General features: G+C 41.5%; 1 protein-coding gene across 9 annotated transcripts in view; it reads right to left on the reverse strand.

Moving 5' to 3' along the window:
- Positions 1-26,520, reverse strand: part of LOC149322916 (E3 ubiquitin-protein ligase HUWE1) — a 131,742-nt gene that overhangs the window by 94,410 nt on the left and 10,812 nt on the right. For 8 of the 9 annotated variants that reach the window (XM_089484705.1, XM_089484709.1, XM_089484703.1 and 5 more), the window contains exons 3-7: positions 6,472-6,542; positions 5,256-5,354; positions 3,834-4,040; positions 3,022-3,174; positions 1,247-1,309 (exon numbers count right to left, since the gene is read on the reverse strand). In XM_089484705.1, the coding sequence (XP_089340831.1) occupies positions 1,247-1,309; positions 3,022-3,174; positions 3,834-4,040; positions 5,256-5,354; positions 6,472-6,516 (567 nt within the window). In that variant the 5' untranslated portion in view covers positions 6,517-6,542. Of the gene's footprint in view, positions 1-1,246; positions 1,310-3,021; positions 3,175-3,833; positions 4,041-5,255; positions 5,355-6,471; positions 6,546-26,520 lie in introns of all 9 variants that reach the window. The other variant, XM_089484702.1, reaches the window with a different exon arrangement.

The following is a 26,520-nucleotide window of genomic DNA, read 5'->3' on the forward strand; positions in this document are numbered from 1 at the left end:
GAAGAGGTAAGATGTAAGACGTTAGGCTTTGGTATGTAGATATGAGGATGCAGAAGGAGCCCTGGAGATATTCAGAACATTCTAGCAATATTCAGAGATGCACAAAAAATAAAGAATGGTCTGTTTGCATGTTGTTTCCAGCAGCCTAACACAATGTGTCTGTCTATGCATACACAAAACCAATCATCTCTGCATCTCACCGTGTAAGCTTACTCTGATAGTTATAGCAGATAAAGGGGGAAATTTCTAGCTTCAGGCAAAAGGAGGGATTTTTGAAAAATGACTCACAACACATGAGCCCTGACAGGTATTACAAAAAAGTTACTTGGGGCATCTCAATGCATGTTGCAGCAAGGGCCTTACCGAATGCTTTACTTCCTATTCCAGAGGTTTAGAGTAACTCACTGTTTTGGTGAGACAGCAACTGTGCTGACACTACAGTACTAATCCACTAGGGCAAGAAATAATCTCTGTAAGGATTGAGATCCAGAATGTTTATGTTGTAAAGAGATGGCTCCTTTTATTATCCAGAAAAACAAAGCTCTTCGAAATGTACAATTCTACCCAAAACAATGCTGCTTCCTTCCAGAGTGCAGCCAGTTAAAACTGTAGCCTGGTCTCCTCTCCTCTCCTCCAGCAGCAAAGACAATGCCAGCACGTTTTAAAGCAACAGGGGCTGTAGACTGGTAACATGACTGGTAACAAGACTGGTAACAGATCCAAGTTGGCATCTCTATCAGTTCAAGAGATTATCATAGTAGGGGCAAGAATTAGGTACACTGAGAAAGGGAAAATGCACCTCAAAATCCTATCCAAGTATTTCCAAAGCTTCTAAATGTTCCTCCTGATACCACATATTGGTCCCCCTCTCAAAGTAAGAATGCACACACTAGCAAAAAACTAACCTAAACAGAACCTGACAATTTCAATATCTCCTTTCCTTACTCTAAAAGGTTATTTGAAGATATAACCTTCAGAAAGCCCATTCCAGATAGTGTTTGTTGTTTTAACTCCAATATACCATGTTTTGTTGGACTCTTGTTCACTACAAAAGCCAGATTTGTCTTCCACAAGAGCAGATAACCAACTGTTTGCCAATGCTACTTTAAATAACAACAGGGTGAGAGGTACTAAACTAGCAATTGGGCAAGGATGTAAGGAAGCAAGTGGAAATTAACATCACATGCCAAGAACCAAGCTACCAATTGCAGAATGGTAAACTCAAAACTCAAAACAGGGCACTTACCAGCATGTGCAAATCTCTACAACATTCTGCAAGACCAAAGCCATTCTCCTTGCCACCCCAGCTCTACAGAACAAAAGGGGAAAGCCATGAATGTAAGCAAAACCTCCAAAACATACCAAAAATTGGAACATAATTTCAAAAAGCACAGCTGTACATCTTGATTAAACTCAATAGAGAAAAAAAGAACAACCGACAATGCAAATTTTTGTCTCCTCTGTCTCATGAGTATATGGAAAGACTTGTTAGATATAGTTATTATTTATAAACTGTTGTATAAAGGTTTTCTGTTTTTCTTCTTTACCTGTTATTTCATTCTGTGTATTACTCTACAATTTTAAGAAAAATGAATTTAAAAAACAAAAAATGAACAAAACACAGGGTTTTTTTTGCCTGTCCTGTTCTACTCACTGCTGCATTTAAAATCCTGATAAATGCTTAAGGGAAATTATTATTATTATTATTAAGCTTTATTTATATGGCACTGTAAATTTATGTAATAGCATCACAAAATGCTAAAATGGCCCATCAAACATATACACACCTGGTAAGAACAGAAAGCTTGAACTATGTTCTCTTTAAAATCTCCTCATCTTATACGATTATCTGAGGTACTGGCACGGCTACTGGGCAAACAAGAAAGGACACTTTCCTACTTGCCCAGCAACCACACAGGATCCTAAACAGGTCTTCTGGAGGCTGCAAAGCCGTCTCCTTCAGTAGCAGCTGTTGCTGGGGGAGCAGCATCTTCATGGTCTGGTGTGGCTGCAGCCATACTAGACCCTGAAAACATGGGGGGAGGGCTGCCTCAGCAGTGGCCTGGGCACGTAGGAGGAAGGGTAAGGCAGTATCATCACCACCCACACCAGGTGACACCAAAATTATTGACACTACTGATAAAATTTGTGTTGAACGATTTTATATGAAAGTGTTCATCACAAAATCAGGTCCCAGATTATAAAACTATCTGATTTGCCAAAAACATTGTTGCTTTGAAGCTAGTCACAGGTCACACTCCCCTTCTGCATGCTGATTTGCCACATGGCAATCAAAAGCGTAATGCTTAACAGAAGGTAAGTTGCACCAGGTGCCATCTGTCCTACCTTGTTAATATCACACCGGCCAACTTAAGCAACCTGCATTTTGACACAGGCCACAAGAGCAGGCCCAATGGAAATTAAGCTAGGTTGAGGATGCTGTGCCCTGTCTTCAGTCACTATCCAACAGCACACATGTCCTCAATAGCTACAGACAGAACACCCAAAAGCACATAAAGAAAGGGACATAAGTTTTCCATGTACCACTGTTTAATAATAATAATAATAATAATAATAATAATAATAACAACAACAACAACAACAACAACAATAATATTTATATCCCGCCTCTCGCTGTATTGTATCTTCCTTGATACTCTGGCAGTGGGAATAATCCAAGTGGCAGATATCTGTGGAACACTTTACATACAAAGCAGCAATGTTTAAGATGGGCTAATACAGGCAGCTCAAAAAGAGGTGGAAAATCTAAGGTCTGAGGTCTATAGGTATAAATACAGGGAGCATTTTTTAAAATCAAAACATGCTAGATAGCTTGTTTCTTGCTGTTCTGAATGAATATGAAAAAGATGTCTCATACTCAAATAACTGTCAATACAATGAGTGCGCAAAAACTGATCTGAATAATTGTAATACATCTATTACATTTTTCAGAATGGGCATGAACTGGGGAAGTCATAAGGCCATGAACAGCAGCTTTCTTGTGTATTTGATTCCGCTTACCTCTGCCAAATGCTGCAGCCGAGACAGAAGAGGCATCCTTTTGTCAGAGCCCAGGCGGGTGATGTAATTGGAACGTTTACTAAACACATACAGAAGGTTTAGCACTGCAAGTACCACTTGCATATCAGAGGATGCCAATAGCGTTGTCAAGTGCTAGATGAAAACAGGAGAGAGTACATGACACATACCTGAAGCCACTATCACCCTAATTATCACAGAGATTTCAATGTTCCCATTTGAATGGAACTCAGTGTCTTTTGTTTGTAGTACCATTGCACTGCTGTTTGTGGATAAGAGATGAACTGATGAACCAGAAGTCTTCAAGTCAAATGAAAACTTGATTTGGCCTTATGTAACCTAGTATTCCTCAACTGCCTTAACTAACAATATGAGGATAGTAGTACTAGACAATCTTATACACTTCTTAAAATGTAACTAAATATTATGTAAAACACTTGATATTTTTAAAACTACATAAATACTAAGTAGTTAAACAGAAATGTCGAGCCCATCTCCCTCACCACATCCGCTAACATTATAATTCCTCAGAGTTTATAGAAATAGCATGAGGCTCTGTGTCTGTTGGGAGGATGACAGAATTTAAAAACATTATTTTTTGGACTAAATATCCTAGAATCCATCAGTCAACACAACCACTGACAAAGCCTTCTGGGAATAGTAGTGGGGGAACCTTTTTCAACCCCTGTCATTCTTCCCCCAACCCATCAAATGGCCTCACATTTTGTTCTGACACATGATGTAAGGCTCTCCTACTCACTCAAACCCCACCCTACTTCTTTATAGATCATTACCTCAATAGAGCTGTACAAGTGACGAGAAAAACTGTATTCTATGAGCAGGGCAGTGAAGTTCAGCACTGAAAGCAGCAGAGATTTCAGCTGTTCTCTCTCTGGCCGGTCACACACCAGCATCCAAGACATGTTCTCCACAGTTTGCCCAGCATCTGCCAAGATGCCATCAAATCTGTCTAGCAGGTCCACCCAATGGTAAAGTTCACACTAAAAAAGGGGAAAAAAAATTTCCGTTGACAACCTGGCTCAATGACAATAACTTGCACCACAGGTTTCCTGGACAAGCGCCCATCATATCTCTGAGGGAGCAGAAGATTAATCTGTTACAGCCTCCATTCTCTCTAGTTATCAGACAAATGTATTCCATGAGCAAGGCAGTGAGCAGGGGCAAGAGCAAGGCTAGCTTAAATTGTAATGACGCAGACGCTGACAGAGGGAGGCCAAATGAAGTAGTGTGGGGCAACGGGAGATATAGCATTAACAGAGTGGGAATGAAACATGAAAGAAGAAGAGATCGATGTTTGAAATCTATCCTGGCTACTACCCACCCTGTTAGCCCGAAAGATCCGAGGGTCATTCCAACCATACCACAATGCAATGCCAGGTCGGTAAAGAACAAATCTCATATCATTCATGATTTGTTAGAAGAAGAGAATACCGACCTGGCCTGCTTTACCAAAACCTGGCAGGAGAGGACAGCACCGTAACCTGGCTAAGGCCCTCCCTGCCGGGTATGCGGTTCAGGAGCAGGTTAGGGAAAGTGGGCGAAGGGGGGGAGTGGCACTGGTCTACAAGAATACTATCACTTTGACCAGGAGACCTGTCCAGAAGACAGATTATCTGATCCTGAAGGCTAAGGACAGTCTGGGGATTCTGTTGGTCCACCGTCCACCCTGTAGTCTAAGGACTCCCTGGCCGAGCTGCCACAGCTAGTCTCAGAGCTGGTGCTGGAGTCCCCCTGACTTCTTGTCTTGGGGGACCTCAACATCCCCTTCGCCCACTTTCCCTAACTGGCTTGTCAGATCTTGCAGGGGCACACGGCGACGCACACCCCATTCGTCCCTATGGGATGCGCTGCCCCTTTCTCACCCCAACTGAAAGCTGCATATAGCACACCTGTGTATGACAGGGGCGCCCTGTAATTAAATTCAAGAAGTTATGCATGCTTGTCGCACCGCAATTCAAGTAAACCTACAGAGACTTGGGCTGTAAAACTGCTTTATGAAATTAGGGATGGATCAACATTACAAACTGATGTCCCCTGGAGCCAACCATGTTTATTTGAAAACCATGCCATCCTCCAGCTTGCATCATAATGCCTCACCATAAACACAAATACATGGTTTTTGCATTTTCTGCAAAACAATAAATAAGGTGTATAACATTAATAAGCACACTATAGAGTTAACTGTCACTACTCACCTTTCCAATATTCCATGTTTTGATCTGTTGGAGTTCCAACAGCAGCTGTTCATCATTGCAAACTTTGAGTTTGTCTATCAAAGCTCTGCAATCTGCAGGCTGGAGACAAAAGAAATCACAAAAATAACACATCTCACTATAACGTGATGACTGTAGAGCAGGGGTTATCAAACAGTGAGTCAGGACCCTCGGGGAGGTGTGTGCGAGAGTTGCTCAAGGGGGAGCACAGGAGCTGGAGGCTCTGATTCCTTCTCTTTCTTTCCTACCTTTTTTATATTTAACATTTACGCATGCCTTGAGTTAAATACTGAATTTATGCATGCCTTGAGTTAAATATTGAATTGTAATTTGAATGATTTTATTTCCTTATGAGCATGATGTCCACATGTAGATATCAAGGGGGGTTTCCAGAGTAAAAAGTTTCTGAGTTCCACTGCTACAGAGGAAGGAAATTGTTTCAAAAACCTAGATTAAATACAGTCAGCCCTTTGTATCTGTGGGTTGATGCCCCTTTCCCTGTTCTCCACAATGGTGGCCACACGTGTGGTGCGCCACCATTAAAAATAACGGGACTTGAGGTCCCAGGGTTCTTGGTAATCACGGGATGTGTGTGTGTGTCCAGAACAAGAACCCCCCCCCCCCCCCAGATACAAAGGGCTGACTGTACTGTCAAACAACAACAAAAAAATCTAGCCCCCAATATTCTTCTCTCCTGTCTGCCCCCATCTCTTCTGTAAATCTTAAAGCATCATATATGCAATGTTCTCAAAAGGATACTTTGTGGGTCTTCTGACAGACACATTCACAAGACTGTTAAAACTGAGTGGAATGACACACAGAAGTCACAATCTGCTTTAGGATCAAAGGGACATGGCTTTCATTTGAATTCATTTAGAATCCCCTTCTGCTAAAGTAATTCCTGGACTGGAAGGTAATTTCTGCAGCTGTAGGTTCAGAATTACAAGCAATTTTTGCCTTCCCCACCATCCCAGTATGCACTCGCTCCCTCCTTTCTCTCACTATTTTGATTTTCCTGCTATAAAGAACTTGCAACCAGCCAGCTACCATACAACCCAAAATACATTCAGGTATGAGTGGCAAGGCTGTACTGTTGTGCACACTATCAAAAATTCATCTCCACCTGTTGCAAACTATTGGGCACATTCACTTTACAGTGTTTCTACATCAAACTCAGGATGACAAAAATGATACTTACAGCCTCAGTAGGCGTTTTCTTCAGCTTAGTTCGGTCCACTTTCATTTTTATAACTTTTCCACTTCCTGATCCTACTTGGTGAATCAAAAATGAGAGAAAGGTGACAGTGAGTGGGATTATTTAGAGAACAGTGGTAGTACAAACATCAATACAAAAGTAATGCAAACTCACACTATATTGACTATATATAGGCTAGGCTAAGCACAACAAGGGACACAAGGACAGAAGAAAGACAGATGCAGGATCTCTCTGCCAAATCACACTGGAATATGGCATGTTATGCTCTTGAAAACTGGACTTCCCACAATATCTTACTCTCTTTGTGTTGGCCCTTATCTTGCTACACACCTCCAATATTCATTATTACTACAGATGCATGCTGGAAATCTGCAATCAGGATTCTAACCAAAATATGGATATTCAAAACAAACAGCTACAGGCTTGTGGCAGTTGTTTTCCAAAGAGGAAGAAAATCTGGGGCACAAAGCATCTGTACCCTCAACACATCATCTTCTAGACCAGGGGTTGGTAATTTTGGCTGATTAGAGAACATATTTCTGTCCAACCACCTGTCATTGCCTCACCAGAACCCAAAAGTAAAAGAGGAAAAAACCTGAAAGTCACAAGATTCCTACTTCAATCTTGATTTTTTCAGTCGGGAAAGCAAAATCACCCCTCTTAGAGGCCTCCAAAGAGAAAACAAACTCCCTCTGTTCAGATCCCCCCCCCCAACATACTGAGGGTGGTAGAGAGGGAGCAACCAAAAAAATAAAACATCATCACCATCATCATCATTATCATCTTATATCCCGGCTTTCTCCCAATATAGGGATTGAAGATGACAAACAACAAGCATAAAACGATCTAGATCCATTTCAAACCGGTTTTAGGGCAGGCTACGGAGTTGAGACGGCCTTGGTCGCCTTAGTCAACAATCTCCGTCTGGGCACCAACAGGGGAAGTGTGACCCTGCTGGTGCTCTTGGACCTCTCAGCACCCTTCGATACCATAGACCATAGTATGCTGAGAGAGGTGAGAATCGGAGGCTCTGCTTTGCAGTGGTTCCAGTCCTACCTCTCTGGCAGATTCCAGATGGTGTCGCTTGGGGACAGTTATTCTGCCAAGAGAGAGCTCAGGTCAGGCGTCCCTCAAGGCGCGATTCTGTCCCGAATGCTGTTCAACATTTACATGAAGCCGCTGGGCGAGATCATCCGGAAACATGGGGCCGGGTGTTATCAGTACACTGATGACACCCAAGTATATTTCTCTATGTCTCAGACTGATGCAGTGACTAAGGAAGGCATCTCTCCTCTGAATGCCTGTCTTGAATTGGTAATGGACTGGATGAGGGAGAACAAACTCAAGTTGAATCCAGGTAAGATGGAGGTACTAGTAATAGGGACTCCCAATCCAGGAATGGAGTTATGTCAGCCAGTTCTGGATGGGGTCACACTTCCCCTGAAGGACTCTGTCCGCAGTTTGGGGGTGCTCCTAGACTCATCTCTCCATCTGACTGCTCAGGTGGATGCGACGGTCAGGAGCACTTGCTTTCAGCTTCGGCTGATACACCAACTGCACCACTTTCTGGAGCGGGTAGACCTTGAAACAGTAGTACATGCACTGGTAACCTCTCAGCTCGACTTTTGTAATGCGCTCTACACGGGGCTACCTCTGTGCCAAGTTCGGAAACTTCAACTGATACAGAATATGGCAGCCAAGCCGGTTACTGGCACATCTAGATTTGCCCACATTACACCAGTTTTAAAATCCCTTCACTGGCTGCCTGTTAGTTTCTGGGCAAGATATAAAGTGTTGGTTTTAACCTTTAAAGCCCTACATGGCTTGGGTCCTGACTTCTTGCAGGAACGCCTTCTCCCATATCATCCTCCCCGCACTCTTCGTTCTGCTGGGAAGAATCTGCTTCAACCAGAGGACTAGACTTTCGGCAGTGACCCAGCGCTCCTTTTCAGCAGTTGCTCCTAGACTCTGGAACGACCTGCCGGATGAGATCCGTCAGATTACCACCTTGGAAACCTTTAAGAAAGCTATTAAGACGGATCTCTTCCGGCAGGCCTTTCCAGACTAGGTCCACCTCTATTTTCCTGCCCCCCCTCCACTTCTCTCCCGTTTTCTCCATCCCTTTTTCCATCCTATCTGGTCCCCGCTATACAGTTCTTTTTTTACAAATCTTCCATTGATTTTAACTGTGATTTTATCCTACTGTTTTAATATCTGTTTGGTTTAATCTCTTTTTAGTATTACTATGTTTTTATACTGGGGGGGAGGGATAGGGGTTTTAGAATTTTAACTGTATCCTCTTTTATTGTTGTAATCCGCTTGGATTCCAAGTGATTAAACGGAATATAAATAAATAAATAAATAAATAAATATTATTATTACCTGATGTTGGAAGGATAGTAAGGATAATGCCATCCTGGCCTCCTTAGGGAGGGAGTTCCAAAGCTTGGGAGCAGCCACTGAAATGCTCTCTCTTGTTCCCCCCAAATGCACCTGAGAGGGTGGTGGGACAGAGGGAAGAGACTCTCCAGATGATCTCATACTCTGGCGAGCTCGTAGAGGGAGATACAGTCCTTCAAACAGCCTGAACCCAAGCCATATAGGGGTTTATAGGTCAAAACCAGTACTTTGAATTGTGCCCGGAAATGGACTGGCAGCCAATAGAGCTGTTGCAATAAGGGAGTTGTATGCTCCCTGTAGCCAACTCCAGTTAACAGCTTGGCTGCAGCTCTCTGGACCAGCTAAAGTTTCTGAGCACTTTTCAAAGGCAGCCCCACATAGAGCACATTACAGAAAGCCAGCCAGGATGTAACCAAGGCATGCACTACCGTGGCCAGATAACTAACTCTATTCTATATTACTACCTACTGTTTATATGTATTTTGTAGATTGTACGCCATTGACAGGTTTTATATTTTTATTGATTGATAATCTGTATGTACAGCACTGTGTACATTTACAGCGCTATAGAAATAAACTATAATAATACTAATAATTTGACTTCACAAGGAACGGGAGCAGCTGGCACACAAATTTAACTGTGCAAAAGAACTCCTGGTCACCACTGATACCTGGGTTTCCAAGCTCAGAACTACCCAGAACTACAAACCTGAATTTTCAGGGGGAGTGTAACCCCATCTAACACAGGCTGAATCCTTATTCCCAGATTTGTTTTTTGGCTGACCAGGAGCACCTCTGTCTTATCTAGATTAAGCTTCAATTTGTTTGCCCTCATCCAGTCCATTACAGCTACCAGACACTGGTTTACGACAGAAACAGCTTCCTTGGAATTTGGTGAAAAGGAGTGATAGAGCTGAGTATTATCAGCATACAAGTGACACCCTACTCCAAAACTCCAGATGACCTCTCTCAGTGGTTTCATGTAGATGTTCAGAAACATAGAGTACAGGACTGAGCCCTGAGGGACCCCACAGGCCAATGGCCAAGGAGTCGAACAGGTATCCCCCGGCACCATATTCTGAGAGCACCCCCCCCCCTCAAGAAAGAATGGAACCACTGTAGAACAGTGCCTCCAAGCCCCAACCCAGAAAGACGACTAAGAAGGATACCATGGTTGATGGTATCAAAAGCCGCTGAGAGGTCCAGTAGAACCAACAGGGACTCCCCCTGTCCAGTTCCTGCTTAGGTCATCCACCAAGGTGACCAGAGCGGCTTCTGTCCCATAGCCAGGTCTGAAACCAGACTGACATGGATCTAGATAACCCATCTCATCCAGGAACGCCTGGAGTTGAGAGGCCACCACACGCTCTAACCCTAACCCTAACACCTTGCCCAGAAATGGGAGATTGGAGACTTGTCTGTAATTATCCAATACAGTCGGATCCAGGGAAGTTTCTTTTCAAAATAGGCCTTACCACAACCTCTTTAAGGCATGTTGGAATTCTGCCTTGCTGTAAAGAGGCATTTAATCACTTCCCTTACCCACTCCACCAGTCCTCCTCTGGCCTGTTTAATAAGCCAAGAAGGGCAAGGGTCTAGAATAGATGTGGTGGCCCTCACCTCTCCAAGGATCCTGTCCACACCTTCAGGTTGCACAAACTGAAAAGTATCCATCAATACCAGACAAGCAGGAGCCAAGGTGACATCTAACAAAACAAACCTTACAGGTCTGTATGCTGCTCATGACCGAAACTTTGCCTACACATCCTATAAAGCAAGTAACTGTTTCTAGGAAATCTAGAAAGTACATTTCAACAGAGGAGTAGCAATAAAAGGGGAAAACTGAGATGAAAAATAAAGGTGCCAAAAGAATGTTATTGTAAAATAAATCTGTCTCCCACAAGACAAAGAAGAAAGAAAAAAAATCATGCTAGGGAACACACTGTTGTGAATTGTCGAACCTACTATGTAAGTACTGATATTTCAAATCTTAATATGACTTCCCAATTCACTGGCAAAACAGATCAAACTAAAAAGGTATTCCCTGAGAAGATGAAACTGTGCCAAGTTTGATCAATTCAGTAATCATCTAATACAGGAACCCTCCCACATTTGCAGGTTTGACTATTCCACTCCTCTTCAGCCTCACTCCCAGCCAATCAAAAGCAACACACTCTCTTTCCCACTTTGCCAGACTTTCCATCTCCCACTTTTCCAAAGTCTTTTCATCCCCCCCCCCCTTCACTATCCTTCCACATCAGATTGAAAGTGGAAGAACTTTAGAATTTTGGAAATGAGAAGGTTGCAAAGTGTAGCATCTGGGAGTGAGGAGGGGGTGGCGGCTACTAACATCAGATTGCAAGTGCAAGTACTTTGGAAATGTGGTAAAAATGATGTGTTGCAAGGTTTCAAAGAGAGTTACAGTTGGTGGTCTTGGTGGGAGAGGACCCTGTATTATTTATGTTGGGGGGGGGGGGTGATAATCTATTCACTTTTTCCACTTTCATAGAGATTCTCTGCTCCTATCTTCCATGAATGTTAGTGCAACAGATCTCCAAAATGCAGAATTAGCCATGCCTAACAGTATACTCCCCACACATGCCCTAATCAGAGGCCTGATCCTCAACCAAGTCCCAAAATTCATACAGAAGAGTTCTTTGCTCTAAGAATGCCATCAGACTGACGTGCTTGCAATCATGTAGCATTCAAGCTCCGGCTGCAGTTTATATATGCTGGAAAGTGGAGTGTCAAATATAAACAATAGGCAGCAGCCCAATGCTACACAACACAAACTTTCTCACACTGAAGGGGACTTTTCCCTTCCCTACCTCCCACCCTTATTCTAGTTGAAAGGAAAAGGAAAATCCATTCTGCCAGTGTACCCATTTCAATGGCAAATGAATGTACATTGTTGAATTTCACTCCCTGACCAAAGAGACTTTGCTCCTTTGAGACTTAAAATAAAAGTTTCAGGCCTAGGCCGTGTGTAAAAGCAATACATTCCACTACTAACAAAGCCAAGTCATTTTATATTTTTCGTACAGCTGTAGACCACCAAATAGATGGAAAATTCAAAAATTTATCAATTCACTTTACTTGGTGACATCTGTTTTCCCATAGACTAGGGTGTAGCCAAACAGTGCCCTAAACATTCCAAGGGAAGGCAGAGACATTTGATCTGGGGTCATGGCTGAATTACACATTGAATTACACACTGAAGCTTTCTTATGGCTGAAGGAGCTAGAGGCTTCCCCAGACCTCCAAAATATCCCAAAACAGATGCTTTCTCTTCTCCTCATGCCTTGATTTCTGCAATGCACTCTACATGGGGCTACCCTTGTGCTTGGTCCAGAAACTTCAATTAGTTCAAAACATGGCAGCCAGACTGGTCTCTGGTACATCCAGAAGAGACCATATAACACCAATCTTAAGATCACTTCACTGGCTGCCCATCAGTTTCCAGGCCCAGTACACGATGTTGGTTATCACCTTTAAAGCCCTAAATGGCTTGGGTCAAACTTATCTTTAGGACTGGCTCCTTCCATATAATCCTCCCCGCACACTTAGATCCTCAGAGAAAAATTTGTTACAGCCTTGTAAAACAAGGCTGTCTACAACCTCCCAGAGGACCTTCTCAGCTGTTGTTCCCAGACTGTGGAATGGCCTGGCGGACGAGATCCATCATATTACCACTCTAAACAGCTTTAAAAGAGCTATAAAGACGGATCTCTTCCGGCAGGCCTTTCCTGAATAGTTCTCTGGCTATCAGAAGGAAAATCTAACTGGTGACCTCTGACTTCACCACAGCTACTGTATTGTTTTTAAGTATGTTTTATGTTTTAAATTTAACATTGTTTAATTGTATTTTAGATCTGGCAAAGGTTCATTGTTGTCTGCAGAGAGCAGGGGCCCTGGTACTCACCCCTTATCCTGTGTCTTCTCACTGGCTTGCCTTTCTGATCCCTGGCCTGTTTCGGGCTGGCCAGAGGTACTGCAGAGAAACTGTTCCCCATGGCTTCTGGCTGACCGGGCTGGGCAGAGATGTTGAGAAGGGGAATTTTCATATCGTCTAGCCAGCTGACTCCCTGACCCCTGGCCCAAAACGGGCTGGGCAGAGGTGATGCAGAGAAACAAAGACATGGAGGGGATTCACCTCACCACCTGTTCCTGCAGGTCCCATGCTGCTGTAAAGCTGTTATGCAGAAGTCACCGGTGCGCCCACTGTGAAGGGGGGGGGCAAGTTTGGAGAAGGAGAGTCATCAGCAAAGCTGAGACTTTCTCCAATCCTGGGAGCCCTTGCCATATTAAAACTTTCTTCATGCTTCCAAGGCAGCAAGAGAAATAAAGAGAAGGAAAAGGACTAGAGCGGCTAGAGCAAAGATGATGCAGAGCAACAGCAAACACATCTTACTGGAGTGATAGGCAGGACAAGACTAGCCTTCTGGGGTTAGCACCACCACGTGGGTCACCAGAAGATCTCTTTTCTTTCTTGCCTATCTGGAGTGAGTGGGAGAAGCATAACCCAAACTACAGGATGCGGGGATCTTATCTACTGGGAAATAGTGTTGGCACAGTCAGTCAGTTTAGAAGGTGTCCTTTCCCCTCATATATACGGTCTCAACATACTGGATATGCTATCCTATCCACCTAAAGAACAATGCACCATTTGGCTTGCTGACACATGATTAGAACAGAGGGCTTGGTATGAATCACGATATGACTCGTTTTGAAAAATGTCTGAAAGAGAGTGTGAGCTAGTCATGTGGGTTCTTACATCAAGAACATAGATGCTAAGATTAATTGTGAGAGAACCAAAAGCCTCTTGCATCAGGCTTTCCATCCTCAATTGCTTGGCTCTTAAGAAGGAACTCCGTTCTTGAAGCACCCACACTATGGTCATAAGGAAGGCTCTGAGCATCAGTGACATTGGCCTTTTACAGACTGCCAAAATAAAGCTGCTTCAGGTCTCTTTGGAGGTATGCTGTTTAAATGATGCATGGGTCCTAAGAATCCGGAAGCTGCACCAAAGCTGCACTCCAGTGCTTAGGAATGGAGTGTGGCTTTGGCGCGACCTCTGGATTCTTAGGACCCATGCATCATTTAAATAGCATAACTCCAAAGAGACCCGAAGCAGCTTTATTTTGGCAGTCTGTAACAGGCCATTATGATTGAGCAGACTTTTCCTACCCATTAAGAAGTATAGGAGATTAAATATATTTTATTAGATTTTTTTAAAAAAGAAATATGAATATTAGGGGGGGGGAGAAGAAAAAGCAGAAGATAACAAAGGAGCAGGGAGGGGGAGCATATAAGACTATGAACTCCAGCTATACATATATATTAATATATGCTGAACCTATGCCCCAAAACATATTCCCCTGAGTTGGCATCTTTAAAATATCTATTAATGGGTAGCTGAAGCAGTTAATATCTTCTGAAAAATAGATGGAAAATGCTTTATCTTTCCAGCCTTGGAATACAATCTTTTGCCAAGAGTAAGAGTGTGTGAGAACCAGCCTCACTGACTTTTAACTATTTCCATGTCCCAGGAATATAATTTATAACACTGTATGTACACAAATATCAAAAGATTTCTTCAGTACAATACTGTTATGTTGTAATGCAGCGGTCCCCAAACTGTGCCCTTTAAGAGATTTTGGATTTCAGCTCGCAGAATCCCAGACTGTTGGCCAACAGGGCTGAAGCTTCTGGGAGGTGAAGTCCAAAATCTCTTAAAGGGCACAGTTTGGGGACCACTGTTGTACTACATCCAAGCAAATGGGGTATCCATTGAACATACTGACATTATGGCACAGAAAGAATTATCAGTATTACAATGGCTACATTTCCCTGAAGTAGATCATTTCTTTCTAAATAGGCACAATAATGTCCAATATACACAAAATATCAATTTTTGCTGACCCAAACAAAGATTTAAATTTAAAAAAAAATTAAGATGCTGAAGCAAGGCCAGTTTTCCATTCCTTGATTCATATGGGACAATGTAACTCTGCATTCTGTTTCATTAAGAAGTGGTGAAGGCTAAGAGCCATGTGGAAGGTTACGGTCATGTTTGCTCCACGCTACCTAGTCTATAAAAAACATGAGCATTCACAACAGATCAGAGAGAAAACAGGAGTTGATATGAAAGGGCCTTCAATGACACAACGGCTATGGCATTCAGATTCTGAATCTCATACAGAACCATATTTCCCCCCAACCTGAGTTGAAGGTAACAAGTGAGTTGAAGATGGTTCAGTCTCAACTGCTAACAAAACTGCCCACTGTGGTGACATTATTAATAATACTGTCTCCCTGAATCCTCAGAACAAGATGCCCTGAACGAGGTATCATCAAGAAAAGGGTAAGCATTCAGGTGACTGAGTCACCAATCCCTTTGAATTGTCTCTGGAATCTTAGTAAAAGTTCAATAACTTGGCTACCCAAAAACCAAAGCACACAATTGACAGTGACATCTCAATATGTAAAACGAATGTCAGAAACAAACATGCAGGTAGGCAACTTCCTTTTTGAAGTGGCAGACTAAGGAATTCATTAAACCTCTAGAATAAGATGGACAGTGTGGTCTGCATAAAGTCCCAATCTCTTTTTTGCACCCTTCAAAATTCATTATTTTTTAAAAAATGATCTGCTGTCCAAAAACTGAAGGAATTATTTACTGCAAATCATTAATTGTACTAAAGCAGTGTATCTGACTAACAGAGTCAATTACCAGTCGAAATGCAAACTGCTAAATGCACTAAAATGGTGCAACTGAATAACACCTTGCCAGTTACCAGTCAAATGAAAAGCTCACCTTTGCAAATACTGCAAAGCATTCTTTTAGTCAAGTTGAATGGAAAGCCTTTATTTTGCTGCTCCTGCTCCCACTAACACGTATCACCACAGCAGTCAATATGATACCACAAGCTAATTTACCTTCATGATTTGGCAAATTGATGTATAATTAAAATTTTTCCAACAATGAATTATAATTTTAATCTGAAATGAACTGTAATTAATGCTGTAATATTTAATGCATGAACATAAATCTTTTGAAATGACAATTCTTAGAGTTGGAGGCAATTTTATTTCTTATTATTGAAGGTATTTTCCTCTTTGGATAAAATCTGCCAGTCTTCTCATAAGCCACAGCCCCTTTGGGCATGTATCCCTTTCACAACTGGGCAACTGGGAAAATATTCCACTCTGTAGAAGTTGTCCAGTAGATGTGTAGGACCTGCATTACTTGAGAACCAGAAAACAACATGGGCAGAGACAGATCTATAGTTACTCTCTGCATTCAGTAATGCATATCCATGCTCTAGAGCAGTTCTCAGCCTTTTTGACTCGCAGAACTCTTATTTCTATGGCGAAGCCCCTAAGAGGCCTACCCTATGTCTTACAGTACATGTTAATGGTGCTTAGGAGTATATATAAATATATTCTTTAATTTCATTCAATTTTTATTTCTTTCATTTTCCTGGAGCAGTTGCAGAGCGCCTGGGAAGTGCATACGGAGGAGCCCTGAGGGCTCCTCGGAGCACAGGTACTTCTCATAAGTCTTTGGCTGCATTAAAACAGATTGTCACTGAATCCCAGAAGTTTGAAGTCAAGCCCCAGGCTGTAGCAAGAGGATGACACTAGATTTGGGTGAGAGAGAACAGCTAAGATGGGTTATCAATTTGGCTTTTTACAAACCATCCTCTAGAAAGAAGGAGAAATAAAATATATGGGAATGGTACAATTGTTGCTTTCGCTTCTTAGTTCCAAAATATAGCCTTTTCTTAAGTTTCCTTAAATTATATGATCATACTAAAGCAATACAGTATCATATGGTCTGATAAGTCAACCACAAATCCATGTGGAAAGGTACTATTTTCTCAACCCACTAACAAAAGCCCACAGCTCAGCTCCCTGTGAAATGAAGGGTAATTTCCAAATGTAATGAGAAATATCACTATGGCCCGGTCCAGACGGACCCTTTAGCACGTCCTGGTGACGTGCTAGGGTTGCCTTGGGGCACCCTTTCCAGACACCCTGCAACCCTAGCACATCACCAGGACATCATCGCTGCGCGGCATCATATACACGGTGCTCACAGCTGTGACGTCACTGCTGTGCGCCGTGCAGATGGACCCACGCAGCAGCGACGTGCTCACGCCGCTGACAGCAGTTTGCGGTGGCACTAAAAGGAGCCGCTGAAGGGCAGGGTATAAATACCATAAATAAACAAAAATAAATAAGATGACAGCTTTCTGATCTTGTATTTCAAAAGGGTTAGTTACCTGTTTTGTACAAAAAAAATACACTAGTTGTGGATGCAATCTAAAATAGGGCCAGTCACTGCATACTATCTAGTCACTTTCTCACATGAGTTGCATCACAACAATCAGTGTTATGGCACCATCAAGTGGTCAAATGATACACTGCATTTCTTTTGATAGGGAAACTTACTTTTGACAGGTGTCTTCAGTTTGTCTTTGTTGTTGTTTTGTGCCTTCAAAGTCATTTTTGACTTAGTTATGGTGACCTTATTATGGGGTTTTCCTGGCAAGATTTGCTCAAAGAAGGTTTGTCAATGCCTTCACCTGAGAGTGTCTTGCCCAAGGTCACCCATTGGGTTTTATGGCTGAGCTAGGAATCAAATCCTGGCCTCCAGAGCCATAGCCCAACATTCAAATCACTACTACACCTATTTGGGATTAAGGAGCAATACCAAGTACAAGAAAAATGAAAGACCTAAGCTGAGACCTCTGTACAGAAGGGAACCTTTAAACTGCTGTAACAAATGATTATGACACATTGATTTCAAATCAGTATGTATTTGATGAAATGCTGATGCTGACATTCTAGTGAGATTTCTTTGAATGCTTTTGAACGGATTTTTGTGTTGCATTATCAGTGAATTAAAGTATTTTGAAACTCTATTAGAAGACTTTAATCCCTTTTTTACTCTCTGAAGGATCATTTCATTCAGTTACATATTACAATATAGAAACTTCAAAGAGAGTTATGAAAAACTTCATGTGATCAAGCTTATCTCAGGTCATTTTTGGATTTGCAAAATTCCTTTAAAACCAACAGACACTTTTTAAAAATGTTTTTATGAATCTCAATGTTGTAGGCCTGCATTTTTATAAGATCCAGATTGTAGATGTCTATGTACCTTCATGTCACCTGTCGACTATGGTGACCCCATGAATTTCATAGGGTTTTCTTAAGAAAGTAATACTCAAAGGTGGTTTTGCCAGTTCCTTCCCCTGAAATAGCCTATAGCACTTGGTATTCATTAGCAGTCTTCCATTCAAGTACTAACCAGATATGATCCTGCTTTGCTTCTTAGTTATTCCAATACTTTAAAGTGTAGAATCAGCTCACAGGCCATAATGACAGAAAATGTGAATAGTCTATATAGAAGAACTTCCTACCTGCCTTCAATACATCACTTTGCCCAATGTGCTTTGTTTCCTTGTCACTTACCCAGCAAATTCCCACAATCCACCACCTTACAAATACACTCAGTTGCAGAATCTAGCAAGCCAGATGGATGAAAAACATTCTTATCCACATGCCAACTCAAGTCTTGTGGAAAGATCAGCTATTAATTTAGTTGCCATAGCATTTAATCTTATTGCGTTTGCACACAAATTACAACTCAGCTAACCTTGTAGTTCTGTTCTAGTTTATGTGGTGTTCTCAAGCTTAACACAGGTGCTCAAATTTTAAGCCCCGTACTATCTCAACAAATTCCTGTCTTCCAAAAGACTACCAAGACATTCCATCTCCTGCAGACAGAGAGTGGATCCCAAATCCCAAATACAACACAGTTAAGAATGATTCTCTTGTTCAAAGTCATCTGACCACAATATGATAACTGCTTCTCTTAACAATGAATGTGCAAAAACTGGAAACAAAGTAGAGAAGGGACTAAGTCATTAGAAAGAAGTTTGGAACTGGCTGCTTGAAGGATTCTCATCTCTGATCCACAATTAAAAATGTTGGAAAATATAATATTCTGTATTCTTATGCAGTGAGCTGAAATAAACAAGCACCTGGCATCATAACAGTTAAGTATTTCTTAGAAGCTGCGTTAATGTAACTGTGCATAATTTATCTAATGTGAATGAGCTGGCTATAGTAATCAAGTCACAGAGAATGCTTGTGCATCTCTATCCCAATAGTGAGTATCCACATTCTTAGAGGAGAACTAGCAATAATAATACTGTAATAAATTGTATTTCTTACCCACTTTTCCCCAAGGCTCAAGGTGGGGTACAGCATAGATTAAAACACAGAAAACCTTTTAAACACATTAAATGAAAACACATAAATATAGGACGCATTAAACTCATCCAGCATTAAATTAAAATATCCCAATTTAAAATTCATTGTTTAAAATCGACTGGGTAGGCCTGCCGGAAGAGATAACTCTTTAATACTTGAATAGCCCTGCTCTCAATTGAAGCAAAATATTCAATCACATTAAAACTGTATCTGAATGCCAGAGGAGGAACTAGGCTACCTATTTAAGAGGGAGCTAGAACTGGATAGCCTAGTTCCTCTGTTCCTTCTTTCCAATGACTTGGTCCCTTTTCCACTGAGTTTCCATGGGTACTTTTGCTTTAACATGACAGAGTAGTACTAGTAACAAAAGGTCAATCTATAAAGCAGCAGACCCAAGAGATGCAGAGGCTTAGGAAAGGGACTACAGGAAGCAAAGAGAAACCTATATGGCTTCAAGTCATTTCTGACTTATGGTGACTCTAAGGTGACCATATCACATGTTCTTCTAAGGCTGAGAGTGTGTGACATGCTCAAGGTTACCCAGGTAGGTTTCCCTGGTTGTCACTCAAACCACTACGCCATGCTGTCTTCTTCCTGGACTACAGGAAGGAAAACTGGGAGAGGTAAAAGGCAGGAAGGAAACTGCAATAGAGAAGAACAGCATATTAATCTGAAGTCAGTAACAAACTGTTTAGCTATTGATCTAATACACATAAAATGATGAAAGCATTTACTTCTCATACATTTACTGGGATAATGTTGTTCTGCATGAATAGCTAACTCCTGAGAATTTTAAGCAATCTTTTTCAATACCAAGCAATTTTCCTCCATTTATAGGAGAGATTTTACATTTAACAGAGAATCAGTATTTACTAAAACATGAATGCCCCCTTTAATAAGACCAGTCAGGGAACGTTTAATTCATAAAGTAGTACTGAAACACACAATAAGAACTGTAGCATTAAGTTCTAGTGTGACATTAAGAACACAAAATAACGAATTAAAAATTAAATGCATGGTGCCAAAGCACAAGATGAGCCATTAGAAGAGGACAATTCTGTAAACAGAGCATCCCAAGTAAAACTGGTTCAAGCCATCAGATGATATACAGATAGAAATGCTGGAACTGAGCAGCCACTGCTACCAACTCAAAACACTTTTCTCAGTAAGGAGGTGTCAGTCATTAGCCAACAGTTACCACAATTCTCAGGCTCCTAGGATAACTTTTTCCAACACATTTTCTTTTAAAAGACAGCTAGGACCATGTTTTTCAAAGAGGCATTCATCATTTCCTGGGCCCTGCCAGGCAACTTTCCTCACATATATTATTAGACATGGCAGGCACATGCTAAGCAAACAGAGAGGCCCACCCACAATATTGTGTCTATATTCTCAGACAGAAAAACCAACACTAACCCAATGATTTGGACCAGTTTGGGTCCTGAACTCTTGAAACTGCCAAATTTCAGTTAAAATAAATGAGAACAACGTTATTCTTACAGTATTCAGCAATGTCTTAGCAATGTATTTGCTACTGCTGTCTCACAACATGCCTTTGAGTATCCTGCAACCTTGAATTGTGGCCCAAGCTATAAAACCCAGCAAACTACATGGCTGAGTTATCCAATCTAGTATCATCCCTATTTATCATCTGGCACAATAGTTTTTAGTCAACTCAAAACAGAACTACAACCCATCTATTACACAACAAAATGGCACATTTTATTTATTCTCAAGTTGTCACTCAAGTTTTTAGTTGTTGTTATCATTGTTGTTGTTGCGTGTCTTCAAGCCGTTTCCAACTTATGGAGACCCTATAATGTGATTTCCTTGGCCAGATTTGTTCTGAGGAGGTTCGACATTGCCTTCCTCTGAGGCTGAGTGTCTGAATTACCCAAGGTCACCCAGTGGTTTTGTAGGGATTCAAACCCTGGTCTCCGAGTCATAGTCCAATGCTCAAACAACTATACCACACAAATATGGGCTTAACACTGATAGTGCTTCTGTATTCATTTTTGGTACACTCACCCATTACCTTCTTAGGATTTAAAAAATATATAATGGCATTTGTAAACTAAGAGGTATACTACCAATTAGAGAGTTACAATCCTTTCTCCAGGACATTTTGCCATTGCCTACCAAACCTGCTGCATACCTGTAAACATACGACAATCAGATTCATTTGTTTTGCTTGTAACATAAATCGCTCACAAAATTAAACTAGTAGAGCCAATAAAACAACAAAGAAGATATATCCTGCCCTGCCCCGCAGAATAGGTCTCCTTTTTATCAATGCAATTTCTTCCAGGACCTGGGTCAACTATGACCCTGAACAAACACTAGAAATCTATTAGAATATAGAAGATGGGATGTAAAAATGTGTAATCTCTACCAGCTCATAGTTCTTTGAACAGACAGGAACCTCAACAATGCTGATGAACCAGATATTTATTGTGAACAGAACTGCTGTCCAGAGAGAGGTGAGAATACACAGTTAAGACATTTAGGAGGTGACAATGGGAAAAGCACTCTGATTCAATTATTATTTGCACTGCTAGACTATCAATACTTCTAGAATAATGGATGCAAAAGAAAAGGTATAGTGGCCAGCTTCTGACAACAGCAAACATTAAGTCAGTATGCTTGTACCTGATACTAACAAGGAGATCCCAAATAATTATGTTTCTCTCCCCAGTCTTCTGTACTTTAGGATAATGCCATTTTGGTGTCTCAGTTTTTCTGACCACTATGCACAATTGAAGAAAGGAGGCCTATGTCATCCACATCCTACTTGTATCTTTCCACTGAATACAGACCCATCAGTAGTTTGTAATCTGTCTACTATCTACCGTACTGTCTAGTCATGTTGCCAACATGAACAAGCTCACTGAAGGCTTATCTAGGCAAAGCAGTTCACAAAATCTGTAAAATGACTGTCATACACATTTCTCAGCCTTTCTCTGACCTCAGGCACAGAGGGGGACGTTTTGGTTTCAATCATTTCTTTTCAGCATCAAGGAAGAACTCATTATCAACTTTATTCCATTAGAACACAAGCCCAGACTGCTATAATGCACAGTGTTTATTTTATTAGAGGGATTTACAACCCATACAATAGTCCCCAAAGGGAAGTCATAAAATAGGCTTCAGTGTACAGAATACAGTGGTCCACATCATGACCAAAGAAGAATATTCCTCATACCAAACATCACGAGTCTACATCAGTTCTCCCTTTCATAGAATTATAGAGTTGGAAGAGACCACAAGGGCCATCCAGTCCAACCCCATTCTGCCATGCAGGAATTCTCAATCAAAGCATCCCCAACAGATGGCAATCCAGCCTGTTTGAAGACCTCTAAAGAAGGAGACTCCACCACACTCCGAGGGAGTTTTTTGCACTGTTGAACAGCGCTCACTGTCAGGAAGTTCCTCCTAATGTTTTCATTGAAGAGCTAATACCTCAATATGTTTGGATAGAAAAGTAAAGAGCCACTCCATATAGAAGAGGTACATAAAATGGATGCAATTCAAAGATACTTGTTATTTTCTCTCAAGGTATCAACAGAAACTGTTTCAAGATGCTGTGCATATGTGCCTTTAAGTTGCCTATAGACTGGACCCCAGGAATTTCCATAGTACTTACTGAGAGCTATTTATGGGAATGTATGAATGTGAATTTTAATTTTGATAACAAATATCAGAAGCTATAAATATTAGAAAAGAAAGAAATATGTAAAGAAAGCTTTTAATATGTGACTGGCAGAAATTAAATCATTTCGTCTTGAGTTGAAGTCCAAAACACCTAGAGGACCAAAGTTTGGGAAACACTGCTGTAGACCAAAAGATTTGAAGGGCCAAAAACTTCCCATCATGGAACTAGAATAAAGAGCACTGCTATGTCAACTGAATGTCACTTCGTCAAAACAACCCACTGTGTTCTGCTTTCTTCTCTTCAGTCCATCAGCATTCCCATCAAAGAAATCTAGGTGAATATAGAGGTAAATAATGTCTGAAACATCTATGTCAAACACAAATACAGTCATAGCCAAATGTGTTTTACCATATATATCAGTGTCACTTACTGGAAAGTTGTCCTTTCATAATACCAACAGGAATTCTGTGGCTGATGAAATCCTTAACCTGCTGCCACAGCACATTTCATGTGGTCTTCTGAGCTAACAGGAGTCTATCATGCACAACATTTTTGCCTCTACCACCAGAAAGAGGAAAAATTAAACAGCAAGCCATGTAAATTTGATGTGGGCTACCCAAGTTAGAAGAACCCCCTATAGCTCTCCTTCCCAACAAAGATGTTCCACACACACACACACAAGTCCAAAGACTGTCTAAGCCAGTGGTTTCCAACCTGTGGGTCCGGACCCCTTTGGGGGGGGTCGAATGACCCTTTCACAGGGGTCGCCTAAGACCATCAGAAAACACATATTTGCATGTAGCAATGAAAATAATTTTATGGTTAGGGGTCACCACAACATGAGGAACTGTCTTAATGGGTCGCGGCATTAGGAAGGTTGAGAACCATTGGTCTAAGTAATTTCCTATTACTGATTCAGTTTGAGAAGTCAGAGACCAGCTGACAGGGATTAAGCCTGCATCCCAAACTGAAATAACAGAAGTTGACTTTGAGTCAAAGATATACCCAGATGTCCCAAAGAATTAATAAAGCTAAGAGATACAAGGATCAACAAAATTTTGGGTGGGCTTCAAAGCCCACCTAAAATTTGTTGTTGCCAGGATGGAACCTGGTCCGAAGGGGCAAATCTTATCTCTGATCTGGTGCAGCATCTTTGAAACATAGTGCAAGATCAGAGACAAAAAGAAGTTCCCATATTGTTCCTGCCTAACTCAGGGCTACTGAGGGAGCATAAACCCCCTGGTCTATCAGAATTTTAATCCCACAGCAAGTACAGACATAAAGTTCTGTATCGTCCTGCTCAGGGCCAATCAAGACACCAGAGGCACCGATTTCCAGGAGAGTATTCCCTAAAAGCACCAGATCCTGACTGTTCTTGGAAGTTAAGCAGGTCCACCATGGCTAGCACTTGGATGGGAGACTATCAATGAATACCAGGTGCTGTAGGCTGTATTTCAGAGAAAGGAACTGACAACACCACCTCTGAGTATGTCTTGCCTAAGAAAAGCCCATGAAATTAATGGGGTTCCCATAAGTAGGCAGGCAACTTGAAGGCACATACACATTCTTAACAATACCATCCTAGACTGATAAATGTCTCTGTGTTAAGGTAGTTCAGAGGAAATCACTGACTACCAATACCATACTCATCTGATAGTTGTGAGAAAGAGAGATGGCTGGTTTAAATCCATAGCATCAGTTCAAAAGCTTGACTGTATTTTCTGGAAAGGGCAAGATACCATTAGAGTACCTTCTCAGTGACTACTCATGCACTCTAGAAATCTCACCCGAGAAAATCCAGGCCCTTTCCTGTCATCCTTTCAGAAGCATAATACATTTTTATTCAGGCAGGTTTCTGGCAAATGACCAGCTGCTGAAGATGGGACCTGTTACCAGTTAGTGCTTCACTTTTAAATTGTGTTCAGTTGTTTTAAACTGCTCTTTCCATTATGTTTTAATAAATGACCTTGGATTAAGTATTAATTGTATTCTTATATTTAATGTTACTACAAACTGCCTTTAGTCCAATTTTGGAGAGCTATGGGAATATACAGTCAATAAATAAATAATTAGGCCACATATAATCCTCACTTCCATCAAGCAGCTCAATGCTCCTAGGTTTGAACTTGAATAAAGTTCTTAGTAAGACACACACAAAGCTCTCTTAGGGGCTGTATAGACCGCACCAATAGAGCGGCTCCGCACCGCCCCTGGGAGCGCTGGATTGGGCCCACACCAACCATGTGCCCAATCCAGTGCTTTGCCAGCCCAAAAAGGGCCGGCAAAATGCTGCTCTTTCTTAAAGCAGCAAAAAGCCACCCTTGCCACTGCCGTAGCTTTTCACCAATTCTTTGGCACAGCACATCTGCCACACCCCCACTCCACCCCGATGCCAGCGTTTTTTTGAAATTCATTTTGTTAGCTTTGGCCCAGCTTTCTAATCTATTAAGGTCATTTTGAATTTTGATCCTGTCCTCTGGGGTATTAGCTACTCCTCCTAGTTTGTTGTCATCTGCAAATTTGATAAGTATGCCCCCAATTCTTTCATCCGAGTCATTGATAAAGATGTTGAATAGCACTGGGCCCAGGACAGAATCCTGTGGGACCCCACTGGTCACTTTTCGCAAGGATGAACAGGAGCCATTGTTGAGCACCCTTTGAGTTCGGCTGGTCAACCAATTACAAATCCATGTAACAGTTATTTTGTCTAGCCCACATTTCACTAGCTTGTTTGGAAGAATGCATCCGGAACCCTGTCAACGGCCTTACTTAAATCAAGAAATACTATATCCACAGCATTCTCTTCATCTACCAAGCTAGTAATTTTATCAAAGAAAGAGATTAGATTTGTCTGGCATGACTTGTTTCTCTGAGAGCCATGTTGTTGCTGTATACCTTCAAGTCATTTCTGACTTATGACAATCCTAAGGCGAACGTATCACAACTTTTTCTTGGCAAGATTCGTTTAGTGGGAGGTTGCATTTGCCTTCCTCTGTGGTCGAAAGAATGACTTACCCAAGGTCACCATTGGTACTTGCTTTCTATGGCCAAGCAGGGTTTGAACCCTGGTTTTCAGATTCATAATCCAATGTTCAAGCCACAGCACCATACTGACTCTCAATACACTTATCCTGGGACTGTATCACTTGAGACACAGGGGTGTATGCAAACATGAACCAAACTCAATACTCCTCCATTCTTCCTTATGTTTATTTCTATGTTCAAGGAAACTGGGAAAGCATTCAGACATTTAGCTTCCCCCTGCCTAAACCTGGAACTTCTGTAATGCAATCTCAAGAAAATTATGGATTTTTATCCTTCATGACTGACGCTTCAGGCGAACTGCAAAAAGCACATTTAAATAAAACAGAAGTACATCCATGCATTCACCTTTGAATAGTCAAAGCTACTCAGAAAAGAATGATCAGAAACCCCAGAGGCAAACCATAGCACACACACTGGAAAGCCCAGATCAGAGTGTCTTGCCAGACTTCCTGTCAAACTCCTATGAGGCCTGTAACACACCTGCTTAGTCATTGCAACTATTTAATTTAGTTTAAATTTCAATTCTGGAACACGACACATCAGATCCCCCTATAAATAACTGCCAGATAGGCACCAAAGCCAGAACTGCAAGACAGACAGTGCCCCAGAGTGATGGAACTTCCAGCACCCTCCTTTGCATCTTGTCT

The sequence above is a fragment of the Sceloporus occidentalis genome, unplaced genomic scaffold, assembly GCF_023333645.1.
Source record: "Sceloporus occidentalis isolate IW3139 unplaced genomic scaffold, rSceOcc1.0.p SCAF_1, whole genome shotgun sequence".
Taxonomy (NCBI): domain Eukaryota; kingdom Metazoa; phylum Chordata; class Lepidosauria; order Squamata; family Phrynosomatidae; genus Sceloporus; species Sceloporus occidentalis.